Source organism: Temnothorax curvispinosus, unplaced genomic scaffold, assembly GCF_003070985.1.
Source record: "Temnothorax curvispinosus isolate PA1 unplaced genomic scaffold, ASM307098v1 QBEX01008001.1, whole genome shotgun sequence".
NCBI classification, from domain to species: domain Eukaryota; kingdom Metazoa; phylum Arthropoda; class Insecta; order Hymenoptera; family Formicidae; genus Temnothorax; species Temnothorax curvispinosus.
This window is the reverse complement of record NW_020217781.1, coordinates 94,110-108,951: the sequence shown is the minus strand read 5'-3', so window position 1 is coordinate 108,951 and position 14,842 is coordinate 94,110. Positions and strand designations below refer to the sequence as shown.

Below are 14,842 nucleotides of genomic sequence, written 5' to 3'. Positions count from 1 at the left end.
CAGGTGGACGCTGTGCGGCCAGCGTGGACGACCCCTTTCCCGTCCTTCCTCCTACCCCCAGGCGCCAGTATCGATTATGAAATTGCGCTGGATAAAGCAAACGAGATACCGCGGCGACGAGCTTGGTCGGTGGTTTCCTCGTGCTCTCGTGAGCGCGTATCACTGATGCCCGGGCTGTTGGTTTTACCTTTCCGATCATATCGGCATACCGACGCTCTGTCCTTCCAGCACGCAGGTGAGAACACTCTACCATTTGCCAGTTCACGGGGATACGCACATCTGCGTGTTCGCTCCGTATCGAGCCATGTTGTACGTCGCGCGTATTCGTTTCTCCTACGGCGGAGGATGGGGCGCGAACCCCCCTAAACGCTATTCGTCTCTATCTCGTATTGTGCTTTAAACTACAATATGCTCTCTCATGTGCATCGTGTCACGACGCGACTGCATCATAATTCCCGATAGGCGCTCAGGACCTGCGGAAGCAGGCAACGGATCGCATTCATCCGTCATTATTATTTGATTAACTGCGGAAGAATCGGGAGATAATAGAGAATACCTTCGGCGGACTTCCGCTTATCCTTCTCTTTCTCTCTCTCTCCCCTCATCCATTCTCTCTCCCTCTCTCTCTTTCCCTCCCTTCTTCTCTTTCTCTCAGGACCTTATCCTATTTCGAAATCCGAGGACACATCCGGCTTAAGTTCTCTCTCACCGAACGTCAAAGTTTCGAGCGATTCTATATACATCGCTCCCATAACAGGCTTTTGGCCCGGCTATTACCGTTTAAGAAATGCGCATATCATGAATGAGGTAAATTTCGCGATACACCGTGTCCCCGACAGCAAATTCGTTGAACTTTTCCAGGCACGCTCACGTCACATGCAATTTTCGCGGAATGAAAAAGTGAAATCTTGCGCGCGGCTGTAAATAGACACAAAATTTTAACGCCTGATATAGCTTCGTTATGTAGTTGTACCACGTTATGTTCCTTGTTTATCGTACTATGGACAACTGTGGACATATTTATTTATCGAGTCTCGTCCGAATATCGGAGCACTATACTGCTAGTCTATACGTTTACCTGTTAACAATTCATATTGTCACATATTAGTCCATGTAACCGTACGAAATTGCATACTAAAATGTAGGATATTCTAGTTCTAAATAAGCGAGCATTCTCCGCTTTATCCTCGTCTATTGATAATGCGCGTTATTTTATATCGACATCCGGTGATTTAAAAAAGAAAAAAGATATTTTAGGATTTTTAATTCTTCAAATATAAAAAGATTCGGTATATCGATTACATTGAGTACGGAAGCTAATTAGGCTAATTGTAAGAGAGCCGAACTGGTTTCACGATACCTGCAAATTAACATTGCGTCGATTTCTAACTGCCCAGATAGGCGAAATGGTTTTAAAATATTCGTGGAAACCGTATAATAGCCTAAAAAACTGTTCGGGCTTTACGATATGGTCGAGAAATCTGCATTTCTAATTTTTATACCGGACATTCACGAAATAACATCGTCGACGATGTAGTAAAACCGGGATTTGCGGAATCTCCATCGCGGAATTATAAACGTCGAGAATTTTTTGAAAAATTCGGATCGGCGGTATGGGAGAATTACAACAAGATCTAGATAATATAGTTTTTTTCCGGAAAAATTTTTTCGGAAATATTTTCTCTCGATAAACGTTTCGCTGTACTAGCGAGAACTTTGTTGTACAAATAAAAAAAAAGAGCTTCAGAAATAAAATATGATTTACAAATTCTTCCTAAATTCTCGATGTACATAGAACTTGTGTTGGCGGACGATTTTGTGGAATTAAAGTAAACATGCGAATTTACTATCGGTTTGGCGTTTAAAAATACGAGGGAATAAAGTGTGTTTGCTTCCAATTCATGAAATACCACGTCATTTACCATTTCTTTCTCACGAACGAGAAATAAAGCGTTTACGAATAAAAAGGATCGTGAACTAGCGCGCGAGCTTACAAACACGTTCAGGAGTATGTGTCAAGGTATTGATCGACTTCAGCAACTGGGGTGCCATTAGCCATATACTTTTTGCCTAATAGTATGAACTATTGCGACCGAGAACTCCGAAGAAAGCTTACGTTGGCGACCTACTTTTAGATCGCGCTAGAATAAAATCTTTTTTCCGGAATCAGGTCGGTACGCATAAAAGACGTGTTGCATGCAAATGCGGTGCATGCAAATAGGTCAAATATTTACGACGATGTTTTAAGTAATTTATAACATGTCCGTAAATTAATTATTTATAATTATTAATAATTGTTTAATAATAATAACTATCAGTCAATATAAAAATGACTTTGCGGTGAATCGTGCAGATTTGTAACTGTTTGGCAAATAAATAAGAAACACCGCTCAACTCAACCCTCTGTGCTGGCTGATACAAAAGAAAAATAGTCCGTACTCACTTTATTCGATTATAAACTAGCAGCTCAGCTATCTCTCGGCCTAGCCTTGAGTATAGAGTTTCTACGAAGACCAACACCTTTGGGTCTATCCTTAATCGAGCTTCACTGCGATGGTCTGGTGCTGACGGTAGTCTGGTCGCTCCTTTCAAAGTCGAACATCGTATTGCCGGCTCTGGCCTTGTATCTCGGTGTATTAAACTGCAAATAGAAAAGTCATTTATTAATATTTTATTACAATTAGTTTTATATTTAATAAAAAAACTAATTATTATATAATTTTTAATATATAAAACATATCGCCTAATATATTTTTTAAACCTTCTTCAATTTATTCGTTAAAAATGGACAAGTGGCAAAATTTATCAGTAATATTTTTCAATGCAATCGTAAGATAAGCTATTGATATTATACATATACATCAAAAGAATCTGAAGAATTTCCGCGATATTGATTATAGATATAACGCATTTTCTGGAATCATCTCTTATCTCAGAAGTTTTACATATTTATGAGATATTTTCTCGTTACAGAGCGAGCCTCGCGTTACTTGCCGTGTTACAGTTTTCATGATAATACTAAATGTTCTCTCAAAGAACAAGAGGAACGTTTCGATTAGCCTCAGTCCAGGAGCAAAAATTCTTCCGTTAAATTCTTCGCAGCGAAACCCCTGTAACGAGCGGCCCTCGAAGAATGCACGGCAGCTCTTTCAACCTGTCCTCAAAGTTCCGCTTTCAGCATAGACGAATACAACGCGGCCCGGTATATCCGTGAGAACGCGGATGTAGCAGCGACGCAGGAATTTCGGAACGTATGCGTAGCTCCACAAAGGACCCTTTAGCGCTGCTGCAACGAGTCCTTCCGGACAGCTATTAACATCGAGCATTCTGCGAGTCTCCTGGTATTTACCACGAGCAAGCATCCCCCGCCGTGTGAGTATAAAGGTAATTTTTTTTCCTTTTACATCTTAACATCGCTGGTATCGCGTTTCGAATCATAGAAGATTGGAAACCTTGATACCCGATAGTTTTTAAAGAAGATTATAATTTTCGAGAAGACACCTTCAGAAAAAAAAAAATTTTCTTCCAAATTTCCATTTTACCCTTCTTATTTACAGCTACATTTCTTACTTAGAATGTTTTCTCTAGATTGTGTCGAATGGGGTTCTTCAGTAAAAGCTAGCATAGAGTGCAGCACCAATATAAAAATTGGTAGTATTTGGTAGTATTGGTAGTATTTTTTGGTAGTATTGGTATCATTTACGCCGCTAACTACCAGCCACAGTGGCTCCCCTGTGCGGGAGCAAAAGTTAGTGAAGAACCCCATTAAATTCAACAGTGTATGATCTTTATGTTTTCTGTTTTATATCGCAAGATTTGAGAAACGCTCAACAACATGTTATCTGATCGTTGGGTATAGGAAGAGGACATAACATACCCTTCCCATCGAGATCCCCGAATTTGATGTCTTTAGATTTTTTCTTGTAGGACTTTGTAAAAGATAAAGTTTATCGAGAAGAACTCACCCCTAATAATATGAAGGCCTGAATTATGGCCTGCCTAATAAATTACCAAGACAACTTTCGAGGAGATAGAATTATCATTCAGGATAAAACAATATATTCATGACCAAGATCGTTTTTTCGAATACAAAAGAAGATAAAGAACATTTTCTGGGTGTCCAGCAAAGCTAGATATCGGATCAATATCCTAGGCTAAGCGTCTAACTAAAAAAGGTACATAGTAAAAAAAAAGATTTCCTTAGAATCTCAGAGAGATGAATAGTTTATAAGGAGATAACCGCGTGTAAAGATTAAACTGGGACACCCTATAGATTCACCCTACAGCTAAATACATTCTCTTCAGATATAGCAAATACATTCCTCGCTGTAGCTTCTTTATGTTGATAAATGTCACCAGCAGTGTATTATTGGTACATACACCAAATTAGTATGCATCCAGCAATCGGACTTCTCGCTATAAACTGAAAATCGAACCTTTACATTGAAGCAGGATAAACCGAGACCGGTCGACATTCAAACACGTGAGGGCATTTTCATAATGGAACAGTAATAACTATTATGGTACACGAATTCGTCGAATTATTAATTGGGATGCCAACACGATCAATCGTTCTCATAATTCCTATATATGCCATAACACTCATTGATGCGTAAAAACGTTTATCGTGCAGCGTGCCGAATTATATCCAAATATGAATGTGGATATTACGAGTGCATATTAATTAGTGACATTGTGTATCAAACAGATCATTAATTCCCAGATGCGAAGAAATTTGTACAGTTATAACCGTAGTTAAATGACAGCAAATAAAAGACATATTCTCGTAATTTATAAAAAAATTTCTTTTTATAAATTTTTACATCATATTGCGATCCTGAGAAATTTTTTCCCAAAAAGAAAATGTACGTGTAAAAGTTTCTAAACCGATGGATAAAGCGATGAGTGAGATTGAAAGGGTCCAACCCTTGGCTTAGATGGAAGCGAAACAGATTATCGACGATGCGCTTCGCAGCTCTTATCCTCTCCAGTTTACAATTTATGCACATTAGGCGTCGTGTCAGTAGACGCATACACGAAGCGGAGCTTCGGTCGAAGGTAATATTTACCCTCGTAGTAGTACTGCTTTAGTCGTTGTTATGGAGTATTTGGTGTAACTAAATTTCGAGCAAATATTTTCCACGTAACGCAATCTCAGACATAAACCGTATTGCAGTAAAGGTTTTTGACGCGCACAGTGATAATCCACCGTGTAAAACGCAATTTACCAAGACGTAAAATATTCGTGAAATTTCCCTTAACAGCTCCATATGTTATCTGCTTGCATTCCAGATAATTTGGCCAAAGCTCGTCAATGATCGATTTCCGCGTTATCAAAAGTTTCTCGTTTCGTCTTCGGCGTGTGTTTTGCAATAGCTTTCATAAAGATATGGAAATGCACGCAGTATGAAACAGAGAGTATCGATCGCGATGTGCCCCATACGCGCATACCCGGCGGTGCATCGAATGGCTCCTCTGCATTTCATGCGCGGGTTATCGATGCAATATTCTTGACATTCGCGTGCATCGAAGTCGTTTATCCGTGCACACGGGATCATTCGTAAATATCGAGGATCTGCAATCTCACCTACGGTTCAGAACATGAGGAGTACTCTGTATGTGTATTGTTTCTCTCTCTACTTGGTAAAAGATCGAAACCACACGGAGAGAATTTTCTCTTAAAATTTACCCTGAAATCATAGTAATAGTTGTAGAACAACGTGTACCACCAAGAATTTTATGATTCTGATTAATATCCACCATAATAAAAAATATTAATATCTATTACGTTAAAATATAAAAAATGTTTAATTAATTTTACTGAAATATATCTAAGAAATTTCAATAATTTTTCAAAATTTACCAATCTGCTTGGTAATTTTTATCACGTTGTTTGTAAAATGTCTTTTGTATATTTTAAAAATTCCTTGGTTGCCAAGTTGTCCTAAGTTTGTAGTGAATTTGAAGGGTAAAATATAACAAAAAATTCTCTCCGTGCAGCTTCATTTCTAATTCCATTAGATATGACATTTAAAATGAGATTTCGTATACGCTTTGTCTACCTGCCAAACTAGTACATTTACATTTACATTTATAATATCTTAAGTTTCTAACGTCTTAGATTTAATTTCTATTATCTTTTATTATTTTTCTTAACTTACCTTCTATCTTTCTCTAATTCTTAGAACTAGAAAAAGATAAAAATTAAGTTAAGCCGAGATTAAAGTTAATCTACATTAATAGAAATGAACATAAGAAAATAAAAGCTTCTAAATTTTGTAGAGTATTTTTAAAAACTCTCGGATTCACTTCTCATGTGTCTCGCGATAGTTAATGTGATCTTTAAGTGTCACACGTAAATGGAATTCAACGCGCCGAACAGCGATGTCAATTAATAATATACAGAGACGTAAAATCTGACAGTTACACGCACGTTGCGTGGATCCGCACGCAAGGCTTTCAAGTACATTGATAATCTGGGACGAGAGAGATACGATGCATCGTCCTATCGCACATCAGCCGTGGCCGCAAGTAAGCCTATTAGCGCGCAGCGTTATTAGAGGATACTATCTGACCTAAATTCCGAGTACCTATCGGTTACAGGCGTGCGTAGGCATCCTTAATGTGAATTTATGATAAGGCTGTAAGGCTCAGGTACACGCGCGCTGCCAAACTGTCTCAACTTTTGAGTAGGAGAGATCGGTTGATGTACAATTGCTTTATAGTTAGAGTATTCAATCAAAACGTTCCCGTTGCTCAACCATTATTCTATCGCGGATATGATTGACTTGAGAACGATGAACAGGCTTCTGACACATCGCGAACGAACGATTTCGATCGGGACAAAGCTCGCTATACGCAGACACGACTGCGCGAACTATGATTGGAAAAGACTGATATCGCGTGTCTGTCTCGTCGCGTAGCGACGTTAGGACAATCCCCGAAAGAGATCTATGACAGTGCAAAAATATATACAATATAGGTATGTTGTGTTGCAATCGGAAACTCCCGTTTCCCGTCGGAATCGCAATATCATAGTTTCTCGATAAGTCCCATGGTCAACGAGACCTATGTAGATGTATGTATCGATCACGGGGGGGGGGGTAAAAACGTACAACCGTGGGTATTCTGCGAAGTCCACGATCGCAAAAGATAGTATATATTTATTTGTCCGCGTTATAGAGCAAGATATTGCCAATATTGTACGATCGTTCTCGGATCGTTCTGAATTTTCTGAACATTTACGGATGCAAGAAATTTTCGTTAACTGTATAATTAAGCAACTATAGGAATAAGCTACAATTATATAAAGACGTCGTTAGACGAGTTTAGATCTTTGTCAAGTGCGATTCATCCGAGCTTACGACGCCGTCTACTCTTCGGTCGGACTTTTTTATCTGCCATCAACCCTCCGGCGTGCTAAGTGTAACATTACGAGCCGTCAAGGAGGAGCCATCACACGAGAATTGCTTTTCACAAATCAAGCCGCGCGCCAGCTTCTCCCGATCATTGCGGGACTTTTGTACGCAACGAAAAAAAGGGGGGAGGCTCATAACGGCAGTTTCGACACCGTCTGGCTCTAATAAACGCCATTAAGGGAAAGAGAGAACGAGAGAAACGACGTGCCTTTCTTAAAAAAGTAATTTTAGATTACGGCCGCCATTGTCGTCTATCAACAGCCGATTAAATTACAGTATAGAATCGCTCTTGACACGAGAGAGCGGCAACGGAACGGAGGTGGGTGCTCTCGAATTACTATGTCGTATAACGGCTCATCGTCTCGTACTTTTCGCGCGGATAATCGAGTTACGTTCGATGCGTCTTTATGATCCTCTTTCGCTTCTCGTCTCCTTATTGCCTGATCATGACAGGAGTCGCCGGCACTTATCGCACCTTACCGCGCGGGTGTCGTCTGTCCTTTACATGGCGTTCTTATAAGATGCCTTTGCTAACCCGGGAAGAATCGCGAGGAGAAAAATGAACATCTAAAGTCGACGTTACATTAGCAAAAGCTGTCAAAGCGTTATTCGTAGAAATTTATTCGCGCGCAATGTTAAATACATTCGCAAAATGAGAATAATCAACGTAGTTCTGTAAATGGGAATTAAGAATATCAAAGAAAATTACAGGGCATTCATCCTTTTATCTCCGCGCAGCAGAACAATATTCTTTCAGCATTTCTCTCGCTTCAGAGAGTTACGAGTTTATATTCATAGTCCTTCCCATACATTACATTACATAACGCTCTGTATTTACGACTGCAGCCGTCAACGCTGCATCCGCATCTTCGTGTTTAACGCACTCAAACCGTCGAGTTAACGTAACTGCTCGAGTATAGCACAATACGCTATTAGATTCATCAAATATATGACGTCGGAAAGGGCTATTGTACCCGTGCGCGCTTTTCTCTACGAGTGGAGGAACAATGCGCGGCGAATGCGCGGCCGAGAGCGGTGTGCGCGTTCTTAACGTTCAAATGCACCGGCAAAGCTGTTCGCGCGTTATTGCAGCTCTCCCCGCGCGCATATACTTTCTCGTTAGAGAGCGGCAAGAATCAGTCTCGGTCAGAATGGCGACGCTAATGAATCATAATCGGTATTTTCCGCGCGGAACGTTTTAACCGGGTTAACCTGAGTAGAGATGTGCCTACATGCAGCTCTGCGCCAGACGCCTGCTGCAGCTGCTGCACGCAACTACCACAGTGACCCACGGCGTCCACGAATGGTCACTCGCCAGCGTCAATTGGTTAAATGACAAACGAAATCATCTTCCCGTTCGTTAACCTTGATGGGCCTTCCTCTCCCTCTCTCTTTCTTTCTCTCTCTCTCTCTCTCTCTCTCTCTCTTTGTATCTATCTCTGTCTCTCGCTCTTTCGCTTTTGCTCCATCCTTTGGTTTCGTCATTTGAATTACCACCGGCAGAATCTCGTGATCCTCTTTCTCATGTTAATTAGCAGCAAGTGTCCGCAGCCGCCTTTGTGAAAGAATAATAGGGATCAACGTTACACGATTCGTTTAGCATAAACGTTGGCCGCAGCGAACAATACGTCGATTAATGGTACGCGCACGACCTCTCTGGAATGTGCTCTTTTTAATGCTCATTTAATATGTTCGCCGAACCAAATTCTGCGCTCTCTCACTTGCAATATTTTGCTTGTTAATGTAGATTGGTATTTTTGTTTATATATGGCACGAGATAAATATAGAAACTATATTCGAAGCTCGAAAATATTTGCAAATGACGTTTGATCGTTTTGAAAACAAGGATATGTATGTATATGTTAATATCTGGATTAGCTAATGAAATTTTCACAACAAGCAGAATTGCCGTTATTACATAGAATGTTATAACTACAATCGTGTTAAAATCAAATTTCCGAAGTTAATTAGAATCGCAACAACAAGCAATATAATTCAAAACATTTCGTGATCTCTTAAATGATTTTATTTGATATTAAATAAACTTGTCAGAGTTTACTCGTTCTGGTGTATATGTATGATGGAGAATCTCATTTAGAACAAAAGTTCGTCACTTGCGGATTGTATTTGTATAGATGTTTGTGGAACGATTGCGTTTCAAACTGCATGGAACACCGCGGGGCAATCGCAACGCAACGTTACAGAATCATATTTCTGTGCGTGCCACGGTCGGATTTGATGCCATTTGAATATTGAAGGATTATGCGCGAACTGTGCCCTTCCTTAAAACACCATTTGCATTAATACGGGAGTGCAGCAACTATTAACAGTGTTAAAAGTTTCATAACCTTGTCAAGTATAAATAAAAAAATATTTCTTCTTATAAACTGTTAGCAATTAGTACAGTAAAAATAAACCATATTTGATGTTCACGATAGTAAAAAAATAGTAAAAATAATTTCTCTTTATGTCATTTCTTTGATTACAGACATTATGATAACAGACGATTCATAGCCATAAAAATAATAATGTAGAATTAAATCTTTCCCATAAAATTTTAAAACGAATCGTCAAGCTATACATAGATAAGTATAGATAGCTATAGAATAAACCAGATACAAAATATAAAGATAGCTAAGTATATAGATACCTAATAAAGATAAGAATTTTTGATACAAGTAAAAAAGATATCTACTTCATTCATCTTCTGCACCAATAAAAGATTAAATTGCTAATTAAGTTTTAAACATTCTCCTTGAATGAAAACCGTTAGCTAGTTTATTCATAATGAAATCTTGTAATTATGAACATCGCAAACTCAAACATCGCATCCGTAAAAATAAACGATAAATTTTTGAAATAAAGTCAGTATAATATTAAGTTTTTCATTAATGAAAGAGATACTTGGTTATGAGAAAAATATTATTTACTTGCTTGACAAATTACATAAATATTAAAATAAATGATAAATTTTTGAAATAAATTCAGTAATGTTAAATTTTTCATTAATGAAAGAGATACTTGGTTATAAGAAAAATATTATTTGGTTGCTTGACAAATAACATAAATATTAAAATCTCGATTAAAATCAAATGCGATATTTTATGATGTAATTTTATTTTATGTGAGAAATTTAAACAAAGTTTTAATATCGTCTTTAAATTAGAAGATACAAAAAAAAATTAAGACAAAATATAAAAATGACTTTTTCAAATGTCAAAAGACAATGCATCAGCCATCGATCTCTACACCTCGTTCCTTCAACCTCTATCAGCAATGGCGCTTTGCAGCCAGAATCGGGCGCAGAAAATGTGTCCATGGCACGCGAATTCAGCGTCAGTGGGTGATGAAAGGTCCCGGGGGTTTCCTTTTTCTTTATCGCGCGACTGTGTGGCAGTCTGCACGACTTTAACCCTTGAGCACACGCGGTTGTTCAAGTTACCCGGAATCTATCTTACGAGCGCAGGTGCGCAAGTGTGAGCGCGGACACGAAATCGTCGACACGAGAAAGATAGAGTTGTCCGGCTGCTAAATGTATTAGCCACTTCGTGTAAGAGTTATCTCGAGCCAAAAATAATACTGTAATCAACCGAATCGTCAAGTATTCCAGATATTATTAATCATATTTTATTAAACTTTCCTGCAAATATTTTAGGTATTCTCTAACATAGAATTGATCTAATATATCGACACAATTCAACACATCCACACATCCACATACGTATATATTCAGTATCCTCCCTTTACACAAGACGGCTTTACGCCACTTCGCTTTTACGAAAAACCTAGTAGGCTGTTTTCGCTAACTGAAAAAAATCCGAAAAGAATTTTCGCTTTTATAAAAAAAAGAAAATGTTTCCCATACAAATTAATGGTAATGGCTCCTTCGCTTTACATTATTTCGGCTTACGAAAGGTTTCATAGAAACGCTCTACTTTCGGATAGCGGGAGAACCCTATATACAGAGTATAATAAATGATCTGATAATAATCCGCAGAAGGTAGGTAGAGAGGATTAAACTAATAGAAAAGTCCTGTACCGTTTTGCGATTATGACAATAAATAATGAGTTATTAATTCATAAAGATCTACGAATTAGCGTGTGTTCGCACGATTCAGCAAGAAGAAACAGCACAGCGTTTACGTTGCTACACGCGCGGCGAAGCATTAAGAGGAGTGCTTTATAAACAACAACGGCTTTGCACGACTGTTGCTCATGTATAGCTGCTGTTATATTTGCACAGCGCTCCTCCCAATGCCTCCGCCGCGCGAGTAGCAACGTAAACTCTGTGTGCTGTCTTTTTTCGCTGAATCGTGCGAACATACGCTAATTCGCAGATCTTTATCTGTATTAATTAGTAACTCATTATTTATTGTCATAATCGCAAAACGCTATACAACTTTTCTATTCAGTTTAACCCGCTCTACCTATCCTTTTTTTGCGGATGTTACACTTATTATCAGATATAATACATACGAAAGGTTATTAGAAAAGTTTCTTAAGTGATACATATACCATAGATGCCATGAGTTTTCATGTAATTTTGAATTTAGTATCATCCTTTAGAAGACTGACATAAAAATATCAAGTCAATATGTAGTCAAGTGTAGTATAGTTTGTGTTTGACAATGCTTGAAAGTTGTTGTGTATGCCATTTATAGAATTTCTAGAAAAATAAAAAAACCTGAAATTCGAGCAGTAATCAAATTCTTTTCATGAATTAGGTTTCAAATTACGGTCACATCCTTATTTACCTGATTTGGGACCCCATGCAACTTTCATCTGTTTTTCAATATAAAAAAATGGTTCGGAGGTAAACGTTTTGCATCGAATGAAGAGATGATCCAGACTGCAGCTGGCTATTTTGAGAATTTCAATAAATTAAGCTATAATACTGACATAACTTAGAAAAATATTGGATAAAGTTCATTGAGTGCAAAGAGGATTATATTGAAAAATAAGTGCATTCTGAACTCAAAAATATCGATGTTTTCATCGTCACTTAAGAAACTTTTCAAACAACTCTCGTATATTATATACACATACATATAATATACATATAACACATATACAGGGTGTAACAAGACCCATGGGACAAACTTTAGGGGATGGATGGTAGGTCTCACCAAAAGAATCAATTTTTGTTAGAAACCCTTGTCCCCCGACGTGTCCTTAAGAAGCTACGCTCTGGTGTACATCACTTCAGTCGACACTAGCGAGGAGCTAACTGAAAGGATCATAAGGGCTTTTAATCAAATTAGGACCAATATTAAAATATTCCAAGCAGCAAGAAATTAAATGCTACATAGATATGATAAATATAATCAGGTGCAAGGCAGGCACTTTGAACACTTTTTGTATTAAAATGTGCAAATAAAATTGAAAAAACAGCAAAAAATAATAAAATTAAGAAATGTGTAAACTGGTATTGTCAGACGTCACGCGCAATGCTGCCATGCGACCGATGACCGATTGCCTAATGGGTTCCTTAACAAAAATTGATTCTTTTGAGACCTACCACCCCTTAAAGTTTGTCCAAGAACTCCTGTTATACCCTGTATATGTATAGATTTAATAGAGCTTGAACATATATATTTTTTAAATTAAAAGAAACTACAATATATAAAATAATATCAATATTATACATAATTATAAATATCTAATGTTATTAGATCCAAAAAAGTTGGAAATTTTCTTCGTAAAATATGGGAAAGGAGCGTAAATCAAATAGAAGCATAAACGAAGTGCAAAGTAACGTGTATATATGAAACGAGAGCAACTTTTAGATATTCCTCATTTCGCTTAATAAAGTTGTATCATGCTCGAGATAAGTGAAGTAGAATTATGATCTCAGGGTTATACACCATCTATGTACCTTTCTTCTTCCTTACTTCAATAATAACTTTTTATATCTACTTACATATTACTTTATGTTACTTTGTAGTTATAAGAATTACGACGGAACGCAAAATATATGTACACTTGCTTATGAAGAAGAAAAGCTGTAAAAGAGAGAGAATATAATCTTTATGGGATCATTGATGTATTACTGATGATTATAAATTTGAAAATAAATCATTTTATTCGGTAATCTAACAATTTGATCTTTCACAAAATTTAATCACGCGTCCAATTACTTTGCGCAAAATGTAATTCAGTGGACGTGATCCATATTTGAGACATTTCGGCTACGCTATTACACTGTAATGGCCGCAGTTGCTTAATGGAATAGCGAGCTATTTGCAGAGGCAACATCGATGGCATTGATGCAATGGTTGCATTAATCCTCTCTGTATAAGATCAAATAAATTAAATGAGTCAAATATTTCGGATAAATCAAAATACTGTTATTAATCGAATTTTATATATTATTTGCTAAGTCATTTAGGAATAAATGAATTAAAATGATTTTTAAGCATATTGAACACTAAGAGGATATTTGTACGTTAAAATATATCTGACCTACAAGCTAGGTTAATAAATAATTTTATAAATGTGTAAGCAATTTCCGAAGGTATCTTAATATTATTTTCACTAATGGATTTATAAATTATATTTTAATGGACATTATCGCGTAAATTAAAATAAAATAGTAGGTTCGGATGGTTCAACGCGTTCGCATTTGTCATCTTGTCACGTATTGATACACGGCACCGGTATAAGTAATGCATTTTATCGGCACATTGATTTTACCAGCCTCAGAAGTACGCTCCGCGTCACGATGCACATCTGTTATATCGTGCACCGCAGTGTATAGCTCTCTCTCATATAGCTCTCAGAATCGGTACAACCCTTCGTGTCCAGCCATTCGATCGCTCTCTGGCCTTCCTGCGGCACTCACATTTCGCGCGCGACTACACGCGTCTCTCCATCGGGTACGTGACCGAAGGCGCACGATAGTAAATTGCTTCTGCGGTACGTTTTACTCTTCACGATGCCGCGATGGCGCGAAGGAGGTCGGCAAGCGGGAGCGAAAATCGAGGGAGCTGAAACTGCTCCGTCAATCGGCCGGTAGTGAGACGGGGGTGAAAATCGAGAGAGGCCGGAGGAGAGAATGGAATCGTTGGGGGATGCTCCTTTGGTCGTGGCAAAATGGAGAGAGAAAAAAAAAAGAAGAAGAGATCGGAGAAGAGATCCCTCTTTCGCGAGGTAGTCCGCGCGCGAACTTCTACCCTCTGATTGAGTGGCGAGGGTGACCAGAAGGTAGAATCCCGATCGGTTCGAAAGGTGTGAGAGGGCATCCGGCAATTTACGGACGTCCGGCGAAACTGATTTCGAGGCGACAGAAATTACTTCTTCAGGAAGTCGCGGTTCTCTCTCCCTCCCCCCCTTTCCATTTCCCCCATCTTCTCCCTTTTATCTCTCTCTCTCTCTCTCTCTCTCTCTCTCTCTCTCTCTCTCTCTCTCTCTCTCTCTCTCTCACA

The 14,842-nt window shown here is 38.3% G+C and overlaps 1 protein-coding gene across 1 annotated transcript in view; it reads right to left on the bottom strand.

Annotated features, from left to right (window-relative positions):
- LOC112457620 (bifunctional heparan sulfate N-deacetylase/N-sulfotransferase) overlaps nt 1-14,842 on the bottom strand; it is a 119,506-nt gene that overhangs the window by 44,756 nt on the left and 59,908 nt on the right. Inside the window, exon 3 of the mRNA XM_025020782.1 lies at nt 2,444-2,641. Coding sequence (XP_024876550.1) covers nt 2,444-2,641 — 198 coding nt within the window. The remainder of the gene's footprint in view (nt 1-2,443; nt 2,642-14,842) is intronic.